General features: G+C 39.2%; 1 protein-coding gene across 1 annotated transcript in view; it reads left to right on the forward strand.

Annotated features, from left to right (window-relative positions):
* The window catches only part of LOC145779263 (dynein beta chain, ciliary-like), a 78,407-nt gene that overhangs the window by 5,916 nt on the left and 50,802 nt on the right, over nt 1–21,689 (forward strand). The window contains exons 7-38 of the mRNA XM_082590802.1: nt 497–708; nt 1,296–1,541; nt 2,343–2,510; nt 2,801–2,917; nt 3,280–3,390; nt 3,752–3,894; nt 4,206–4,274; nt 4,977–5,103; nt 6,003–6,149; nt 6,422–6,533; nt 7,080–7,186; nt 7,409–7,546; nt 7,851–7,986; nt 8,488–8,630; nt 8,984–9,144; nt 9,557–9,758; nt 10,234–10,349; nt 11,455–11,581; nt 11,827–11,958; nt 12,428–12,543; nt 13,331–13,430; nt 13,586–13,666; nt 13,823–13,958; nt 14,660–14,871; nt 15,143–15,313; nt 15,796–15,957; nt 16,390–16,544; nt 16,900–17,026; nt 17,446–17,598; nt 18,131–18,295; nt 18,790–18,917; nt 19,881–20,114. Of these exons, the coding sequence (XP_082446928.1) occupies nt 497–708; nt 1,296–1,541; nt 2,343–2,510; nt 2,801–2,917; nt 3,280–3,390; nt 3,752–3,894; nt 4,206–4,274; nt 4,977–5,103; nt 6,003–6,149; nt 6,422–6,533; nt 7,080–7,186; nt 7,409–7,546; nt 7,851–7,986; nt 8,488–8,630; nt 8,984–9,144; nt 9,557–9,758; nt 10,234–10,349; nt 11,455–11,581; nt 11,827–11,958; nt 12,428–12,543; nt 13,331–13,430; nt 13,586–13,666; nt 13,823–13,958; nt 14,660–14,871; nt 15,143–15,313; nt 15,796–15,957; nt 16,390–16,544; nt 16,900–17,026; nt 17,446–17,598; nt 18,131–18,295; nt 18,790–18,917; nt 19,881–20,114 (4,654 nt within the window). The remainder of the gene's footprint in view (nt 1–496; nt 709–1,295; nt 1,542–2,342; nt 2,511–2,800; nt 2,918–3,279; nt 3,391–3,751; nt 3,895–4,205; nt 4,275–4,976; nt 5,104–6,002; nt 6,150–6,421; nt 6,534–7,079; nt 7,187–7,408; nt 7,547–7,850; nt 7,987–8,487; nt 8,631–8,983; nt 9,145–9,556; nt 9,759–10,233; nt 10,350–11,454; nt 11,582–11,826; nt 11,959–12,427; nt 12,544–13,330; nt 13,431–13,585; nt 13,667–13,822; nt 13,959–14,659; nt 14,872–15,142; nt 15,314–15,795; nt 15,958–16,389; nt 16,545–16,899; nt 17,027–17,445; nt 17,599–18,130; nt 18,296–18,789; nt 18,918–19,880; nt 20,115–21,689) is intronic.

Here is a 21,689-nt window from a genome sequence, read left to right on the forward strand (position 1 = left end):
CCTATGTACATGCTGGTGAATATCAGTACTAATAAGCTTAACTTTGCTTGCCAATTATGTTCTTTTACACTTTACTTTTTGCAAATGTTGAATTGAAGCTTATCATTCTGCCCACATTGCAATACGTATCACATGCAACAATTTTCAAAATAGATGAAAATGCATTTTACCTAATTGATTGGAACATATTAATGTATATATCTCATAAATTATAACAATTACGTAAACTTTCTAAACTGGAAAAATGTCGAAACATCACGATAAGATTGATTTGCCCAAATAAGTGCAGATTTTTGCCCAAATTTGCGGTGTTTTTTTTTCAGCGGGGGAGCGACCGCCCCCCCTGCCCCCCCATCTCCTACGGCTATGGTCATTTGCATGGGATGTGGCCTGTAGCATACCAATTTGTCTGCGGCTAGCATAGCCGCAAACTTCTATCTCGGCTGTTTTATCTTTTTCCTTGCAAGGCAATAATCTCGTATGAATTCATTTACAGCATTAGAAGAAGCGTCCGATATAACTGCTCACTTACAATCACTGAGTGGTTTGATTGAGTCCATGGAGCAAGGAGCTATCACGGAGATGCCTCGGTACCTTTCCGCAACCATGCGCATCGTAGAGTTGATTTGGAAACACTCCAGATACTACTGCAGTGCCCCTCGTGTTATCGTTTTGCTACAAGAAGTCAACAACATGCTGATTGATCACGTGAGCTTAACACAGTTCTCGGTTTGATGTGCGAGATGATTCTGACTTCTGACGTTTGATTCATCAAATTATGAGGTTCATGTATTTTTTTTTTTTTTGGAAAAAAATTGATTGTTTTTCAAGCAACCTGCTTTTTAATGAGAAAACACAAAACGTCCATTTGTGATTTTGCATAAAACTTGATTGAAGGTAATAGGCATGAGACATATGTTCTTGAGCTGTTAAATGGGCTGCATCCATTCAAGTAACGGTCTTTGCAAGTTTGGTTTGCGGGGTTGAGGGTAGAAGGACTCTCATTGGAAACATTTTATTGCCAGTTTATTTTTACCCGAAGTATGCGCAATCTGAACAGCCCAGTTTTAACACTGAGCTTTTCAGGGAAATTGTTCCATGTCCCCGTGAGCTCTGCTCCTTGCTGTGAATAAAACCCATTGGGTCTGCAACTTCATCTTAGTATCTGACTCCGCTTGTGATCTAAAACAAATTTATTTAAATAAAAGCAATTTTATAAAGCGCACTACTACAGACCTAGACCTAACAAAAATATTCATGGAAGGTTGGATGTTTATTAAATTATTTCAATCTAGGCAAGATCTTTCATAGCTGCTGATGAGATATTCAAGACAGAAGTTGAGGATGTCCGCGAGAGAGTTATCGACGTCATCAAAGTTTTTGAACATTTTCGTAAAGTCTACGAGCGATCTCGGTCGCGTATCTTGGAAGAAAGCCACTCCTCAACAAAAAATGGTGACGTCAAGGCACAATGGGACTTCCCCTCCAGCATGGTATTTGCGAGGTCGGATGCTTTTCTTTCGAGAATGAACAACATCAAGGTAGGCTATGGAATGTTGATGCAGTATTTGGTAATATTTGAAGTAGTAGAACGAGTGCTTGGTCAATCTAGATGAAAATGCAGAGCTTATCCATAACCTTAAGGCGCAATCAAACCAACTTTTGAAAACAATAGCCTACTTCACTACTTGTTTGTATGTTCTACGCTAAAAGTTAAACGACTACTCACTGAATCAACAATTTTTTTTGCCGTGTAAGCTTACGCCTGGTAGTTGACGATTTACATTAAGTGGACTGGAAGGCAAGGAAGCCAATCTTCGTGTCCACCTTCAGGCATGTCTTTTATATGTCTTGCCAAAGACACGACACTTTCTTGTGTCGAACTGGCACTCTTTGGGATGGCGAACCAGCGCTCTCACCACTCGGTTATCCAGCCTCGGCTATTATTTAGTTGATAACACTGAAGGTGGGATCAGCATAGTGTTTGAAACGTTAACTTAATATGAACTTAGTTTCAGCATTCTGGTTCTTTATTTTCTAATCTCTTGCCCAGTCAGCTGTCGTTTTGTTTTGTATGAGCGCGTATAGGTCTACACCAAAACTGGTCTAGTAAAATATGAAAAGTGCGTGAATAGTCATTTGGATGGGAATGAAAGACAAATAGAATCAGCAAGGACACATCAACCAAAATTATTTACAGTTGCACCAACAATTTGCGACCTCGGATGAAACTAACGTTATGCACAAAAATGCACTTTCTAGTTTGTAGGTGGGAACACAACAGAGGTTTGGCTTTACGTGTTCTTTTGTGCGGAAAATTCACCGATTGTGCATTTTTGTAGAATCTGCTTGACACGTGGATGGAAATGGAGAAGTTGGAGAAGCTAGAGTTTGGAGGAATGCGAGGAAGAAGTTTGAGCGACCAGGTGGAGATCCTCCATCAGGATTTCAACTCCTGCTGGAAAGTCTTCCAACAAAGCACTTATGACAGTCTGGATGTTGCTGATAAGGTATGAAGCTTTTTCAAAGCTCACCATCTGTGGATCGTGAGACCAAAAGATAATAATCCTGATGAACACCCAAACTTTTCAGTTTTTCCTGAAATTTATAAAATATTTGGAGTATGAAGGCAAGGATCTTACAATCCGTAGACCCCTTTTATTTTATCTTCTTTGTCTTCATTTAGCTTACTTGGCATAATAGGAAATTAAGAATTTTAAATTAAGCTTCTGCCTCTTAATCTGTTGTACTTGCTGTTTGGTTTTAAGTCTGTTATAATTTTGGTTCATTTTGTTTGCAGCAATTTTTGAGAGATTTTGAAGACTTTCAGGTCAAAGTAGAAGAACTTGACTACCGCATTGCTTCCATCATCATTCAGGCATTCAACGACTGCTCTGGCATCGAAGGCATGTTCAAGGTACAGGGTTGTAATTTCGCTGGTTTCTGTGCAATACCTGCTTGAAACTGTACTGCCATAGTTAGTTGAACAACAGTTAGTCGTACGATAAGTCATCCAATGACATTTTGGAGATTGGGATTTTGAAGAATCTGGGTTTTGGAAGGTTCTACTTGAGGATTTCTCAAATCCCAATGAAAACAATTTCTTTATCTCTAAAAATCTTAATGCTCAAAATCTTTCAAACCTCTTATTCCTAAAAATAAGTTAACAAAAAATAGCAGTCTCTATATCCCCCTGCCGTTCAATGATTGTTGTTTCGATTGTTAGCCAATGGTTGTTGTCAACTAATCTTACTAATTTATTAATATTAACTTGTTCAGTTGCTCGCCATTCTCGGGCCGCTGCGGAACCGGCCGCTTATACTGAAGGAGACTCCACAAATTTTCTCCACTTTGCTGACCACCTTTGATAGAGTCTTGGATGAAAGCAAGGTAAAATAACATAAGAAAATTGCCTTTTCAACATTACTGCAATGTCGGACGTCGTTGAAGTGATTTAGGCCTGTAATTTATAGTAACAACTTATATGAGCAATGCAACTTTCGTTTTCTGGTTTGTATCTAAGAGGTGCTGACAGCAGGCACTGCAAAGACATGAAACTTGAGCTTAGTTTTATTGTGAAGTAAATTTTTTTTAAATCCCTGCAGCAACGGTAGTAACAGCTAGGGTATTCTCAATGTTAATCAAAGCTAAACGTCTTAAAATGGTGAATTGATAACATTTTCGTCTTGGTAACGTACCACTGTTCTCCTATTCCTTCTGGGAGATGGAATGTAATTTTACTGTGATACAGATTCTCTTTGATCAATACGTGAGGAACCAGGAACAGTCACACAGCAAAAACATGCCCCCAGTATCCGGCACCGTGCAGAGAGTCACTCAACTCCGCTTGAGGATACAGAATCCGAAGGAGAAATTTCGCTTTTTTGATCATCCGTAAGCAATGTTCTTTTTTTTAAGTCATTCGAGATATATTTATTATTGTCACTTGTTTACCCGCTTAACTTTACGGAAATTTTATGTACTGTTGACTCTGTTAAGTAGATTCTTCTATTCAGTAAAAGTTACTTTAAAAATCTTAAAGAACTTGTAGGCTGGCAGTCAGCATTGTGCTATCTTTATATGACAGATTTGTTTTGACACGTGCGCTGCAGTTCCATAGCAACAATACGGTGTTGTGTTTGCATTTTAAGGATAGGCTTTCAATTCAATTTTTCACAAGTAAATATGTTAGCTATACTTTTCAGGGTTTTAAAATCCGACGAAGCTGACCGTATCTTCGGCAAATATGAAGAAATGCTACAGTTGCTTAAGTCGTAAGTTATCGTTTTTAATCCAATAAACAGTTCGGTTGGGAAATCTTTGTTTTACGAGTTTTGGTTTTACCTCTAATGTTTTTGGTTTTGTATGGATTTTATCAAACAAACCAGCAACTTTTGCCACTAGATACAAGAAGAAGACCACTCGAAGGCAACGAAATCAGTGGGAATTCTAAGCCATCCGATTTAGTGCCTGAAAAACATTTTCAATGTAGAATGTGAACAACAGATTTTGTTTGATGAGCGTTTTCAATATTGGTATTTTGATGTAAGCTTGTCAAGATGCAACTAGGAAGATCGCTAGTACTTACATATTGTGAAGTCAAGGTTTTTCATACGTTTTTAATTTCTACGAAAAATCTTCTCGCAATATACAAACTTGTTTATATTTTTGACTCAAAGCAAACAAAAAAGGGAAAAGTTTATTTTATTCGGGAGCACAGCTCGCACCACTGCCCTCTGTTAATCACGCTCTTTACGATAGACATGATATACTAACTTTACAATGTAAATATTAACGACCTGTTTTAGCCTGATGCTGCGAGTTCGCTGTAGCAATACTCCGAACTTGCAGAATTAAGCTAAAACAGGTCGTTAATATCTACATTATGAAGTAAGCAACGATCATGCTGCTAAAAGCGAAACTCAATCCAATGATATACTAACCTCCGCAAGATTTTGTCAATCTATGCTTTGCAGTTATGAGGACGGAACTTATTCTGAATGGAAGTCCAAAGCTGACGAGATTGCAAACTTCAATCTCGACCAGCCATTGATAAAGAGAGATCCCGACACTGATCACGTGACAGTTAATTTCAGTCCTCAGGTGAAGTTCTAGTGATTGCAAAGTAATTTGCTTTTCTTGTTTCCGCCAAATACCGAGAAACAAAACAGTTCTTAGGAAAAGCAGCAGCAGTGGCTGAGTGGTTAGCGCTTTGGGCTCGCAGTCGATAGCCTGCATGTTCGACTCCAGCCACCCGCACTTGCTGTTGTTTCTCTGGGCAAGAAACTTTACGATAATTGCCTCTACCCAGTGATCGATTTCGAGTAATGGGTAGTACCAAATTTAAGTCATAAGTAGAGTAGACAACCCGAAACAGACATTGCCGTCGGCTGCAGCGTGGGTCAGGTGTACGTCGGATGACCGATGCATAGCGCTCAAGTCCGCTTTCCCGCAATGCAGGATAAAGATAATAAAACAAACAAAAAACAAAACTCAGAACACTTTTTTCTTTCATTTAACTTTTTAAGACATGTTTATTTGTAGCTGTAAATAATATCAGCCATGTTGAGTGAGTTCCATAATTGCATCACCGCAACGGTAGCTTCCTCAGTAGCCTGTTTTTAACGACATTCATCACTATCTACTGATAGTGCCATTAGTGTGATGAATTGTAAAAACAGCGGAATATATGCATAGTTACTGTTTGAGCAAAAGTAAGCTATATCAGATTTTCACGATAAAAGCTATTAGAAGGTTTGTTAAATTAGTGATTAAAAATGTGGAGTCAATGCATTTCTGTTATATTAAGATGTCAAACATGCTCAATGCTCTTCATCTTTTAAATCTAAATGTCTTGTGTATGAACAATGTTCCTTTTGCATCGGTTTTACGTCTGACGACGCAGCTTGTCAGATTACTTTTAAATAAACATTTTTTGTCTAGCTACTGTATGTCTTGTTCTCTAAAGCGATTATTTAATCGTGCGCATGGAAATCTTTCAGCTTGCTTCTGTGCTAAGAGAAGTGAAGTACCTCAGTGCTCTTGGGATTGGCTCCATTCCTCCTAACGCCGCTGCCATTTATGAGAAGAATGAAACACTCTGGAAGTTCCACGCTAACCTCGAGATTACATCCGCGCTCTATAATAAAGTGAGAGATAAACCACGAGATGAAATTAAAATTTATAAAATTTTGATAGTTTTTTGTCGCAATAGTTTGATTAAGTTAGAAACAATGTTGTCCAGTAACAACAATTTGTACAAAAATGTAGTGTCAGTGTCAAATTTTAGAAGCCGGTAGACAACTTTAAAGCCGAGACAAACGACTTATGGCGTTGAAGGCGCTTTGATAATCTGTTGAGACGCTTGAACGGCACGTTGTCCATTGATATAGATATTGAAATATCGAGTGTTTTCTTCTAGGTTCGCGAAACTGTCCTTGAAGTCGAGAAGCCTCTGGTTGCTATGGATCTGAGAGAAATAGATGTGCAGTTAAGGGATGCTCAGAACGGGACACGAACCTGGAACGGAGATGGTGAGCCTACAAAGTCAAAGCTTAGGTTGTTGTTGTCTTGAATGCCTGGAAGGGTTGAAAACATGAAGCTTTCTATCTCACATAACTAAGGGTTCCTTCTAAATGGTCTGAATTCTACATGGGGTTTAATTTTTTTATTTATGTTCCAAATTTATGTGATGGAATGTGGATTGTGTTTCTTCACTGCAGACTGGTCAAATCATCCTTCTTCTGTATTCTTTGTCCTCTTTTGCATCGTTTTTTTGGATTCCATTTATTTTCTCTTCCCAATTTTCAATTGTCGCTTCTTTTCCATTCATTTTTCTGTTCTTCTGTTTTTATGAAGTTTGTTAACCACCTCTATTTTGTTTCTCTATAACTTTTCTTTTGAACTTGCCAACGTTTGCTTGTGACAAAAACCGCACCAACTTTCCATCAGGTTTTCTGGTGCCTTGAAAAGTTATTTAGTTTCAGGACTTGTCGTTATTTTAGTTTAGAAAAATTTTCAATTTAATTTTTTAGTACAATTTTGTACGTTGACCATTTTTCGAATGGTTCTTCTTACAGAAACTTGGGATTACATTCAACGCTGTCGGAGTAGCGTCCAAGATCTCGAATCAAGAGTGCGGAAGGCTAAAGACAATGTTATGAACATGCACTCGATCATGGATGAGGTTCGAATGCTTTTGATAGTGTTATCATCTTATTACATTGTTTCAACGTTTAGCTACGTTGAAACTACAATGCATGCATAGAGCGAAGTTCTATCTGAAAAGTGAAGTGTGTTGGTTGAGTATTTGAGTAAGCAATTTTAGAGTGCCATTGTGTCAAACGCTTAACACCAACATCAACATAAACAAACATACATCAAATTTGTTTGAATGTATTTGTCCCAGTGGAGTGACATTCCTCTGTACACGAGAAGAGAAGACAAGAAAGATATCCTCTTGAATCTGGAAGATCGCGAAGAAAAGTTAGGAAAGCGATACTCTTCCATCCACAGAGCTGGAGAACGGATTCATGCCCTGATTAAGGTTTTTTCAGTTGATAGGCTGTTGTATCCTGAAAAGTGATAATTTTCTTGATACGATCCTACAGTATTTTAACGATGAGTTGTGGTTAGAAGTGCAAATTTTTGTGTTAATTATTTTTTGACAAACTTTCAAAAAAATAGCGTACTTTGTAATGTAATCTTTGATTTATTTGATATGAATGAGCTGGAGATGGAAATTTCACCTGTCAACATGCAGTTGTACCACACAGTGGTATTAAAGGTTATACAATATTAGGTATAGATTTGGTGTCAATCAAAAACTGTTTTATTGCTTATTTCCTCAGGAAAATGTGGAGCTCTTCCGAGCCAGCACCAACACAGACGAATGGAAAGCTTACCTCAACTACGTCGACGAGGCAGTCATCGAAGGGACGTTCAACGCCATCCAATGCTCTCTGCGCTATCTTATAATGAATACCGGTATCGACGTAAACTACTATTCATACCAATGGTCAATGTTGTTAATAAGGGTTTAGGGCTAATAAGGGGCTCAGAGGGTACTTTTGGACTCGGGTCTGGGCTGATTTTAGGTACACCAAACCGTTTCGAAGGGGTTGGAAACTTAAAGAAAGAATTACCTGTTTTGTTATGGTGCACTTTGTGGAAGCACTGCATCTTGCTTTCCAACCTTGGGTATAATGTATACATAGTATTTAGTATATTAGTAATATAGTATATATCATCATCATCATTTTTAGCCTGTGGTGACCCACTGCTGAGCGAAGGCCTTCTCCTTTTCTTGTCAATCCAGTCGATCGTGTGTTTTTGTATAGCCTACCATTTTGTCGAGCTGTTAGTTAGGTACGCTATATATACATATTACATATACAATTATACATGTATAATGTAGAATAAATATAACAACAACATAATGACTGATTATAATATGCAACATGACGTCATGTTTCTTGGTAGGCGTAGAGAACATGCAGAATCCTTTGCCTCTGTTGGAATGCCACCTACTCCTCACAGCTCCTGATCTCATCTTTGACCCTCCTCTGGACTACGAAATGAAAGATGGATTCTATGATCTCGTGGAATCGATCGTGGTTGATATTTATGGGGTAAGATTTAATTTTTGAATACCTCAATCTACTGTATGCTGGTGTATTGAAGTTGGTCCAGTTCTCAGAGTAGGCTATAATTGTCTGTACTGTATACCATCATACAAACTTCTCAGACAACAAAATTCGGCATTTTTACGTTGATTTAACGTCTGCAGACGTTGGATCGATGTAAAAGTGACAGATTCTCTGTCTGGGTTAGCTGATCTAAAAAGATTGTTTTCATGAAGCTTTGTAATAGCACGAGTAAAAGCAATGTCAGTTAACATGTAGTTACTCACTTTACACACGTTACCACGTGTACGGCTTTCATTTAATATTCTGCATTCAATTGAAACTAACGTTGCTTTCAGATGAGCACCCTAATGGACAGAGTGGCAACCCATTTCAACCAGCCACATTACATACAAGACATGAATAGAATGCTGCGTTTGACCAACATGAGGACAGAGCTTATGGACCGCACACAAGGCGTGATCGACGCTGCTTTGGAATACAGAGCTTCCTTTGACAAGTGAGCCCGGCTGCTTATTTTTTTTCTCCTCTTTGCTCTTTCTTTTGCTTTAGTTCCGACAAAACTTTTTTTGGATTTAATAGTAAATTTACGAATGAAATCTCTTTTTTTTGTAACCAAGTTTAGGATTTTGGATTAAGTGGATGCAGCGCCTGGATGAAATAACATGATTCCCATACCACCTCATACACTACAAGAAGCAAGAAACCAATCTTCGCGGCTACTTTTTGTCTTTAAGTGTCCAACCAAGATAGACGCTCTTTAGTTCTTTTTGGTTGTTCCACCGAGGTATTTACAATCCACCACAACTGTATATCATTACACCATCAACATCCAGCATATACATCAACATCCAACATATCATCAAGATCCAGCATAACTGTTCATTTTCCATAATGTTACTTCAACGTAGGTACGCCTATCTATGGGTTGATGACCGAAAAGAATTTATGAGACAATTTCTTCTTTACGACCACGTGCTCACGACGGAAGAGATAGAGGCTCATGCTGAATCGGGGGTGCCTGAGTCTCCCCCTACCCTGGAACAGTTCCGGCGACAAATCGATTCGTATGAAATGCTTTACCAGGAAGTATCAGAGCTTCCAGAATTTAAGGTAATTAAAATTGTTCCAGGAACAAAATGACCGAGTTAATTGATTGTTGGAATCGTTATCCTCGTGCCGGGATTGCTTCTTTAGAAGCTTAATGCCGGCAGCTTCGCGTACTTATGGAGATATTGAACCACTGAAGCAGGCTCAGTCACTGAGATCGACAGAGTGAAATTTCTACTTGTTATTGAAGTGTTGTTGTCGTCAAGTTGTTGCACCCAATGGATTCTTCTGAATGGGAAGCTATCTTTAAGACGCGTTGCTCAAGCACACAACCCATCATGCTAAAATAATCTTCAACTACAAAGATAGAAACAAGATACAATGGACTGGAAAACATAGGAAGGATTGCATGAAAGATTGTGTAATGTTTAGTTAGCCACTTTGGTTGTGGTAACGCATTTTGTTTAACAAAGGATGAACTAAGAAGAGATAAATATCTCCAACATATCATTAAAGATATTAAATGATGTACTTTCAGATATTCTCCTCTTGGTTTCGTGTGGACATCCGCCCGTTCCAACAATCCCTCCTCAACATCATCAAGCGATGGAGCTTCATGTTCAAGCAGTATCTGCTCACCCATGTTGTGGAAAGGTAGAGAGTTCTTACAAAAGATGATTCCAATGTTCGAAACAATGTATCCAGATAGTAAATCATTTGTTTTTTAACGTTGATTTAACGTCTGCAGACTGTCTGGGTAGCGAGCCTTTGAGTCTTTTTCTTTCAGCCCTTAAATCACTCTCATTTTACATTTATTGAACAACTGCTGCAGACCTTGAATCAATGTCAGAAAGGACCGATTTGCTGGATAACTTGTAGCGTTTGTTATATTTTGTTTAATTGCCTACAAAGTTAATGACAGTGTTATAAAGCTAACACCATTGAGTTGCTTTTATATGGATTTATTGTTGGAAGACGTTGAATTTATAAAAAAAAGACCAATTTCTCTAGCTAGATAGTTAAGAGTGAATAAATGCTCTTAAATATTTACCAGTCAATCAACAAGTGTGACATTAGTAAAGGTCTGAAGCGGAGGTCACAGCAAGTCATTGATATAGCGACCGAATACAATTCTTAACGAGCGCCAGTTAAACAATCATTCTGTTCACGCTATCCTAACTCGCTGGTGGTGGGTTGGTGACTCGACTCTTAGTCTTAAGCACTGAATTGTTTGATTGGTTTGGTTTTGAATTTTTATCTTCGGACTGACAAAGCTTTGATAGGTTATTCCTGGTAGTTTTGCATACTTGTAGGAGCTTTTGACGCAGGGCCGGTTACCGAGATTGACAAAGTGAAGTTTCCGATTGTTGAAATGTTGTTGCCAGGGAATTATTCCATCCATTAGGTGCCGCTGAATGGATAGCAGTCCTTGGAATGAGTTGCTCAAGCGCACAACCCGAGAGTGGAAAGGTTGCTGTCATCTTTTACTAGGAAGGTCGCTAGATTTTTTGACTTGTTGAATTAGCTGATGAATTACCTTTCAACCCTGTGATCCCGGTTTGAAAACCAGTGAAGCTTCCTTTTAAAACAATACTCATTTCCACTCAAAAGGCAATAAGTGGGCCCATTTACAGTGGTTGTTAAGAGACAGCAAGAGAAAGTGCACGATCCCTACTGGCAACATAGGCTTGGTATATTGGGTACGATAATATCGCTTTTTTATCCACTGACATTATCAATATTTTTATTTTATTTGTAGTTTACAAGAATTAAAAGAATTCATTGAAGATACAGAGATTGGATTCCAGGAGAAAGTAACGGAAGGAAACTACGATGCCCTGGTTCACGTCATGGCCCACATCGGAGCAGTGAGAGACCGCCAAGCTGTAAGCTCATTCTTATACTGGCTTGTATTTTTTAAATTACAACAAATTGCTCTGGTTTTGTAAGCAAATCTTGGCTGAAGTATTGTGTTAACTTTTATACTGAATAAGTCCATAATCTATGTTCTTGACAATTTATTAAGTTCACAAGTATTAATTTTTTTTCACGTGCTGTAATGATCTTATATTGCAGTGCTTCAAACATAACAAGCTTTTACTGCTTTACTTTAGAATTAACTATTTTTCAGACAACCGACACCATGTTTGAACCATTGAAAGAAACAATTGAATTGCTTCATATGTACGATCAAGAACTCCAAGAAGAAAGTTACAAGCAGCTGGAAGAACTCCCAGAACAGTGGGAGACCCTAAAAAAACAAGTACGTTTGAGTAGAATACTGAAACGTTTGGATGTTTATCAGGATAATTGTCGTTTCCAGCACTAGTTTAAGTATGTATTTCTAACACTAGTTTAAGTAAGTTCTAAAGTCAATAAGTTTTACTTGAAGATATTGAAAAGAAGCCCTTGATCGAGAGGTTGTAATACGATAGTCACAACTCAGCTACCAAAATGCTCTATTTTTACATCGTTTTAATGTCATGAGTCGTTAACGCGGCGAAAAAAGGAGACTATGCACAACTAAGATTATGGCCACATTTAGGATGTAGTAACTTTCAAAAATATTATAATAACAAATAATATCTTGTTGATGCATTTAACCCTGGTATTATACTGCTCACTACTTACTCCCTACTTCCCCTTGTACATAAAGCAGAAGACTACTCACTGTTGCTTGCATACATTGTGCAGTCTGCACTGGTAACAATGACGAATTCACCTCGTTTCAGGCAAGTGCTGTTCGTTTGAATGTAAGTCCCCTTCAAGCCAACGAGGTGTCTGTCATAAGAAAGAGATGTTCCGCCTTCGACGTCAAGCAGCACGAATTCCGGGAACAATTCAGACGGTAAGATGTGTTCCTACGCAGTCGATTCGGTCAGAATCTCAGTTTCTTTTTACATATGGCTGATATGCTTGCTTGGGAATTTGGTGGTAGCCGTCCATGAATGTGCTGTGAGACGTGCAAACCTTTTCTAACGTCGTGTGAAAGTTTTTCGTCAGTCTTAAGGTGGACAGGTTTTGCCTTTTACCACCCTTGAACAGTGGCGGTGACTTGGGCTAGATGTTTGGGCAGGTGTCGAGCAGCCATTGTATCATTTGGCCATCCAGTTCGCACAGACCATGCACACGATTTCCAGATGGTGTGGCCTGGAGTTTGTTCCTCCTTGCTACACCCACAGATCACGGATGCTGCCACTCCCTATTTGTGGAGACAAGCCATCCTACGACATGTTTTATCATAGGCAGAAAAATCCGTTATTTTTATGTTGATTCAACGGTGCAGACGTTGAATAAATACAGAATTGACGAATTTTGTTGTATGGGATTGTGCTTGTTAACTGGGCAATATCATGTACGGTATCACACTAAATTGTATCTTCCAACTCACTGTCAATACGTTAAGTTTCAAGCTGTACCGTATGTTACAAAGTTCTACTCTGATGGTGCTCAGCTTGCAAACCTCGTTCTTTTTACATTGATTTAACGTCGGCTGATTTTGAGTCAATGCCACAAAGGACTTATTTTACTACCTGGCAAAGCCGATTTTACAACTGATTTTTCTTGAGCACATGTTGATAAATGGTCCGCAATTTATTTTACGTATAATGATGAAAGATGTATGATATTCTCAGACGAGGCCCATTCCTCTACAAGTCAGAACAGCCTTACGTCACTCTTGATCGTCTGGAAAAGGACACGGGAGAAATGGAAGAAGAAATGAAAGCTTTGCAAGTGCGAATTTAATTTAATTTTTAATTTGCTCTTTTCATTCTAATTGAGCGTTCATTGGACCGATAAGCCACAAAAACTTAATCACATGTCACGGTGAATACAATCTTGTATCTTTTAAGTCTTGAAGTAATGTTGAGAAATTGCAATGTTTGCAGGCGTCAGCAGCTTTATTCGAGGTCCCCATTCCTGACTTCAAGCAGCTTAGAGCTTGCAGAAGAGAATTGAAGCACTTGAAGGTAAGATGATTTTTGATTCTCCACAAAATTCTCATTTTTACGTAGGTCTTGTACAGAATTTATCCGCACGCTTTTAACTTATCTCAAAGCAGTATCTAGGATTTGTTCTACAAATAGCCTTACCTTAAGCGATATGAAACGTATCTTTTCCTCTAGACGTTATGGGATACCATCATTCTCGTGCGCACCAGCCTGGATGACTGGACTCTCACCAGCTGGAGGCAGATCAATGTAGATGAAATGGATCTTGAGCTGAGGAGGTTCCTCAAAGAGATCAGGCTCCTGGACAAAGGTGAATGTTTTCACATAACAGTCCAGTTAGCAAATCAGTCTTTTTTTTTACAAAAGGACTGGTTTGTTTGGTTTGGTTTTGAATCTTTATCCTCGGACTGACAAAGCCTTGATTGGTTATTCCTGGTAATTTCTTTTACATGTAGAGGCTCTTGCCGCAGGGCCGGTTACCGAGATTGGCAGAGTGAAGTTTCCGATTGTTGTTGAAAGGTTATTGCCGAGGAATTATTTCATTCACTAGGTGCCGCTGAATGGAGAGCAGTCCTGAAATGCGTTGCTTGCACACCCCGAGAGCCGAACCAGCGCCGCATGATCTTGAGTCGAGCGCGTAACCACTGAGCTAACGGGACAAACAAATTTTTGATTTGTTAAATGTAAAAAAAGACTGATTTGCTGGCTGGGATCCAGTGGGCCACCAATCCCCTAATAATCAGTATTTGTTAGTGATTTTAAGGATCAACGACCCGTGGGTGTAAATAAAAAATAGTCCTGTGGAAACCAGCCAAATATATAGGATGTTATGCTCGATAAGCAGCGGTGAAATGGCGCAGCGGAAAAAGCGTTCATCAGAACAATACCAATACAAGCCAAGCATTGCAAGTCTAGAAAAAAGTAGACTGTATTTTCTGTAATAGCGTACTTGTGCCTACCATATTTCAAATGATCTTGCATTGTTGTGTAATTGATATTGTGCATTTTTAGAAACGCGTGCATGGGACGCCTACGCTGGTCTCGATTCAATGGTCAAGAACATGATTACGTCATTACATGCTGTCGTTGAACTCCAAAGCCCAGCCATCCGTGACCGTCATTGGCAACAGCTGATGTCACAAACGGGCGTCAGGTTTGAGATGGGCGACGACACAACGCTGGCGGACTTGTTTGCTCTTCAGCTCCATCGCGTGGAAGATGAGGTAGGTTAAGGACGTGGGTGTAAGCTATTGCTACCTTTAATGAAAATTCCTTGTGTTGCCATTCAAAAAGATTTAGATGAATTTCAATTGGTATAATCATTTGCGTGTCCGCTTGAAAAAACTAAAGACACTAAACATCTTCTCAAGACACTCCAATCAATGTGAAAATCATCATTCTCGAGGAATAGCCATATTCACTACAAGTTCGCTTTATCTTTAAGTAATAGCACAATCGTTTGTCATAATAATAATTATTTCTTTTTCAACCAAGGTAAAAAGCATCGTTGACAAGGCCAAGAAGGAGATGGGAATAGAGAAAGTTCTTCAAGAGATGCAGACGACGTGGTCAACCGTGGAGTTTCATTACGAACGTCATCTTTCCACTGGGACAGCTCTGCTCGTTTCGGATGAAGAACTTATCGAAACACTGGAAGACAACCAAGTTTGTTTTGTTAATTGTCAATATCACATTGCCACTCATTGAAAGAGGATAATTTCACGTGAAAATTAATCTTGGTAACTTACTTAGTCAATAGCCCTTGAGGTTGAAGATAATTTCACAAACAAAGAAATTTTGGTACCTAAAAGCCTTAGGTTTTGTGACCTTGTAACATGTACCAATGTACCATGTTTTTAACCAACAAATTTAAATTATGAGGACATTTAGCCGAACCTTATGAGAATTACAATTTGCTTTACAATATTGTACAAATTCAAAGCCTACAACCTTGCCAAGTGCAAACATAAATTTTACCAACCAAAGCAAGGTTTTATCACTTGTCCCCGTATGTTGGCTTTCGTTTTTATTGCGGATATGTTAATTGATGAAAAATAATCTTGAAGCGTTTTCATATATGAACGGAACTTGATGGTTGTTATGTTTGCTTGACTTTCTGATCGACAACTTACGATTTTTGTCTCCAGGTTCAACTGCAAAACATGCTCATGTCCAAGTTTGTTGAGTACTTCAAAGAGGAAGTGACGTCATGGCAGCGGAAGTTGATCACAGCTGACACAGTCATTCAAGCGTGGCTTGAAGTTCAACGCACGTGGTCGCACTTGGAAAGCATCTTCATCGGTTCCAAAGTGAGTGGTTTTCATCGGTTCCAAAGTGGATAAAGATTATAACTTGGTAATAACGCAGCATTTAAGTGCGGACGGAAAATAAACTTATTTGATATTGACAACTTGGTCATCATTCCGCGTTTTCTCGCTGTTTCAGACAACGCACAGGGCTTCGTGCTGATTGTGTGTTTCTTTTATCAGCATTTACAAGTCTTTGATCGTTACCTGTTTTTTGGAAAACTGATTTTTACACCGTCTTTCAATGAGAGGTAACCACTCTAATAGATGTCAATCTGGTGTTGCTAGGATACTTTCTTCGTGCCACTGCATTTCTTGCTTTAAGTGCATCATCGGAGTCTTTACCTCTATTCATTAAAAATCATTGAGCAGCACTTGTGTGATTTAAAAAATATTTTTTCACTTGTTTTGGAAACATTTTTCGGTTGTGATCAGGACATCCGGTCTCAACTTCCGGAAGACACGAAGAAGTTTGAAAGCATTGATCAGGATCTGAAGGAGCTGATGGCGGAGTCGGAGCGAGTGAAGAATGTCATCGAATCCACGAACAGACCCCATCTGCATGAAAAGATGGAAGATTTGCTGGAAAGGTTGGCAGAATGTTTTGATATGCAGCATTTGCATTATATTTTTAATTAAACTATTCAAGTGAGCTATGTCCAAAACAACTATTGAGCACTGTGTGACGTGATGTTCCAGCGGCTCAACCAGATCCATTACAATTGTCAGACAGCAAGTCAGTCTTTTTTTACGTCTACAGACGTTGAATCAATGTAAAAATCGTCTGATATGCTGTCTAGGTTGAGTTGCTTTTGCTATTTTGAATAGCAATACAGTAGTAACAATTGCATCTTTTATGAGTTGCCGGGTTTGGTTAACGTGTGAAACTACACGTGTGTACTATGAATCAGAGGCTCAATTTCAAGCCGTTTTCTAACTTGATAGATTGTCAGTTTGCGAGAAGTCTTTGGCGGAATACTTGGACAAGAAACGACTCATGTTTCCCAGGTTTTACTTTGTCTCATCGGCAGATTTGCTCGACATATTGTCCAAAGGAACACAGCCTACTCAGGTATATTTTTAAAGCAAATTTGTCACCGTATGTTTCAAATTAAATGATGTTAATGTGTACAACTGAAGAATCTATTCCACGAGAGCAATTTTTTTAGTTTTCAGCGTTGTGCTGCTTGGCGCGGTTTTGTTATCTTAATGTAAAGGAAAATTGTTTCCAGAATTGAGTAGCAAGCACTTTTTCTGTTGCTGTCAATCATATTGTGCATAGCGCTATTGCGAACAACTAATTTCATGTTTGTGCAAACACGAAGGGCATCCAACTTCTTAGTAGTATTTTCTTTTTACCTCCACTCGGGATATGACTAATGAATGACAGTGTTTTGATTGATAAAAAGAGCGTAGCCTACTACTGCACGTGACCTTGGTAGGGCGTTGTTCTAGCACTAATTATGATGATTGACTTCTTCCAATGAACAGGTCACCCGACATTTGCGCAAACTTTTTGACAACATCAATGATCTCAAGTTTGAACTTGACAAAGATAATGAACCCACCAAAGTGGCCGTCGGCATGTTCAGCAAAGAAGGAGAATATGTTGATTTTGGCAAGCCTTGTGAACTGATCGGACAGGTTGGTACTATAAGATCGATGGCAAGACTGAGATTTTCATGCCTCAGCTGGAATAAGCAACGGCTTAAAAATTCTGTTCAGCGTGTTCAAAAGTTGTCTGCTTACAGTTTTTGCTTCACAAATTCAATGTTACCTGTAGCTTGTTTACATGACGAACCTTATGGAAATGTGCCTACAGCATCTTAAGGATAAGTTTGCAGACCTATACTACAACCCTTTCGATGCCCACAGGATTCCAGGAAAGTGACTGCAATTTTCTTTCATCCAGTTGTTTTATACAAACATCCAATATATTTTCTTAGTTCTTGGTCAGCGCTTATAATTTTTTTTTGATATGAGCAGACTACATGTTTGAATATAGGCTGCACGATACGATTTCTGTAGTTCCCTTTTCCACTAATTTAGAAATGTTTCTTTCGGGAATAACAGCGTACCAAATTACAAAACACGAAAATAAACCCATTTAAACATTACAAGTTACGGCTTTGTTTTCTTGCATGGCTTACTTTCAAGTTCTTAAATTTTTCCACAGGTTGAGGCTTGGCTTAACGCTCTGCTGGACACGCAACGTAGCACTGTACGTCATCAAATCCAAGATGCCGTCGTCGCCTATGAGGAGAAGTCACGTGATCAATGGTTGTTCGACTACCCGGCCCAGGTCGCTCTAACAGGCTCCCAAATATGGTGGTCCACAGAGGTTAGTGATCGTGTCACCAAATTGTTGTGGAAATCGTCATTTACATCCCGGCAATATCAAACACTAATTCGAGTTAAAAGAACTCGATTTTTTTCCGATTTCAAACTAACTCGAAAAATATAATTACCCGAACGGCTACCGATCCAGAAACTTCAAAGCTTCCTACACTGATTTGAAAAAACTTTGTCTTCTGTTGCACACAAAGTTAGAATTGCGACTACTTTGTGAACTCGAACTTGTGATTGACTCGAATTCAAGCCGATGAAGTTTGCAAGGTTCAATACAGCACACACTCTTACAGTAAATATTTGCATTTTTGTTAACAAAGTTGATGTGGTATTCACGTCATATCCATAACATTCAATCATTCGATTTCTGTCTATCGTTCAAAAAAGAGTTTGTTTTTATTATTTAGTGTTACTGGTGTTAGTATTATTATTCTTACCACTACCCGCTGTAACTGTATCACAGCTAATCACTTATGATTCATTTAGGTTGGCATCGCTTTTGAAAAGTTGGAAGAAGGATTTGAAAATGCCATGAAGGATTACAACAAGAAACAGATCACTCAATTGAACACTCTAATCAATCTCCTGCTCGGCGACTTGACACCACTCAATAGGTGAAAATTCTCAAGAAAAAAAAAAAAAAAAAAAATTTTTGTGTTTAAAGTTTAGTACTTTTTCCTAAAATCAATCTGTCTTCCGATTCCTTGAGAACAGTTGGTTAGCGCGTGACTTCGTGAACGAAGAATCTTGAAGATCAAGCGGCGCTGGTTCGACTCTCGGAGTGTGCGCTTGAGCAACGCATACTAAGGACTGCTCTCCATTCAGCGGCACCTAACGGATGGCATAATTTCCCGGCAACAACACTACAACAATCAGAAACTTTATTCTGTCAATCTCGGTAACTGGCCCTGCGTCAAGACAAGAGCCTCTGCAAGTATGCGAAACTACCAGGAATGCCCTATCGAGGCTTTGTCAGTCCAAGGATAAAATTTAAAACCACCATCTTTCCACAAACCTCCAAGGGTGACCACTCGCCATAGCTTGCGATACCGATGATGTTGATACCATCTTCTTGTCATTTACGTTAATGTTAAGTGTTTTGTTTTATTTGAGCTGGAGTACGATGTGGTTTTGTTGATTTGCGCAAAACTATTTAATAGACAAAACCACACCTCTCATAAATTTTATGATATTAAAGTTTGAGCAAACCGTGCATACAGTATGGTACAGTGGTGGGATTCAATTTATTTAGCAGCCGGTTCGCTCTGAGTGAAATTATCCACATCTGGCAACCTTGCGTACGGTGATTATATTAGGTTCACTCAAAAAAGTTGGCCAGGAACCGGTTTTGCAAGCTATTTTTATTTTATAGGAAGCGGTTCATGCGAACCGGCCGATTCCCACCACTGTGTAGCCTACTGTACAATGTACATACTGTGTAGTGTGTATGCTACAAGTGGTGGCAGTTTTAAGCAACGAAATTAAGCTCAGAACTCAGACTCTTCGCACTCATATTCATGTTTCTAAACCTTAATATTGCTCTTGCTACCAAATGACTTTCCAATGGTTCTCTTCAGGCAAAGTATTATGACGATTTGCACCATTGACGTTCACAACCGTGACGTTGTCGGGAAACTGATTGGAGAAAAGGTGATGTCATCGCAAGCGTTCACGTGGCTGTCACAGTTACGTCATCGGTGGGACGATGACGCAAGGAACTGTTTTGCCAACATCTGCAACGCTCAGTTTCTCTACCAGAACGAATACCTAGGAAACACGTCACGCCTGGTCATCACACCTCTCACGGATAGGTAAGCTTCCCTCACGCTTTTGTCACATACAAGTCACTCCTAAAACTTTTTCATTGTGCGACCCCATTTCAGAAAATAATTTTCTATCCCAGACAACAAATCAGTCGTTTTTTACATTGATTCAACGCCTGAAGAGGTTGAATCAATGTAAAAAGCGACTGATTTGCTGTCTGGAATACAACTGTACAATGTCGTTTCAATTAGATCGAAAAGTCGTTGGTCACTATTAATAATTTTGTTTGCAAACAGCTCATGATCAGATCGTTTCTGCATAATTTCTTCTCTCCGTTGCGCTTTGGTGGGCAATTTACGGTGTAACTCACTTTTAATTTGTTTTGCGACCCTGAAATCACGATTTGCGACCCATAGTTTGAGCAGCCCTGTCATAAAAAAACTTTTAGGCCCACATGAGTTTTTTTTTAAATTCGGTTTGGCGACTTAATTGATGTTTAGGAAAAAAGAAGGACAAAATAATTTTGTGTCTTCTTTGATGCATAATAATAAGTGTCTTTGCCAATATGCAGTCGTGTGATCTTGGTAAGCGCCGAACCCGTGACCTTTCTATCGTTGGTCAAATGCTCACACCATTCTTGTCGTGCGGAGACTTGCGATGATAGGCAGTAGTGATGCAAGCCGCGCCGCGCCGCGTACGCGGCCGCTTTTGACTTTTTCGCCGCGTGCCGCGCCGCGCCGCGTGGAAGGTTGAAATGACAAAGCCGCGCCGCGCCGCTTGCCGCGTAAACTTTCAAGAAATTAATTTTTCGTAAACGTAAACTTTCAAGAAATTAAACTTTCGTAAACGTAAACTTTCAACTTTTCAAGAATCAGCTATGAAACTTCAAATTTAAATTGGAAACACGGATCAGTTATTTTTCCCTTCGGAAACCCTAAGATGGAAAGCTATGCAAATGCAAATTGCAAATGGCTTGCAGTTGACAGGGTTTTAGGGCTTGCTTGTCAGGGAAGCTGTACGAATGTTTTTGGTTAGTAGCCTAGCTGATAAGCTCAGTTACCAGGCTATAGGCCTAGCGCAACTACCGCATTATTTACTATATCAGTTAGCCCAGTGAGTTCAGGCTATAAGTTTTACTCTTGTGTGTGTAGTTCATATAGCCACTGGCATTATAATTGCATTATTGCTTACAAAAAGTGTTCAAAAGTCCTGATACTGGATCCAGGAACATTCTATTTGTCTTAGTTTGTATTATGTCTTAGAACTTAGATGCATTGCTGATAAGAGAATATGATCTGGTTAGCCTGGCCAATTAGTGCACAACTGTATTGGTACTAGGTTACCAGTTATATGCCATGGATGCTTTTTCCTACAATTGACTTTCTAAACAATAACTCGTTAAAATATTTTTTTTTAATTTTGTAATTTGCGGTGTGCGGTGCGGTGCAGTGTCAAAGTTCCAGATAAATTGCGGTGTGCGGTGCGGTGCGCGGATAGATGAGTCAGTTGCGGTGCGGTGTGCGGATAAAAATTTTGGGTTCGCTGCATCTCTAATAGGCAGTGGTTCAACAATCGTGTCACGTCATATCATATAGTGTCATCAACGACTTACGTGTTTTTGC

The sequence above is a fragment of the Aplidium turbinatum genome, chromosome 11, assembly GCF_918807975.1.
Source record: "Aplidium turbinatum chromosome 11, kaAplTurb1.1, whole genome shotgun sequence".
NCBI lineage: Eukaryota > Metazoa > Chordata > Ascidiacea > Aplousobranchia > Polyclinidae > Aplidium > Aplidium turbinatum.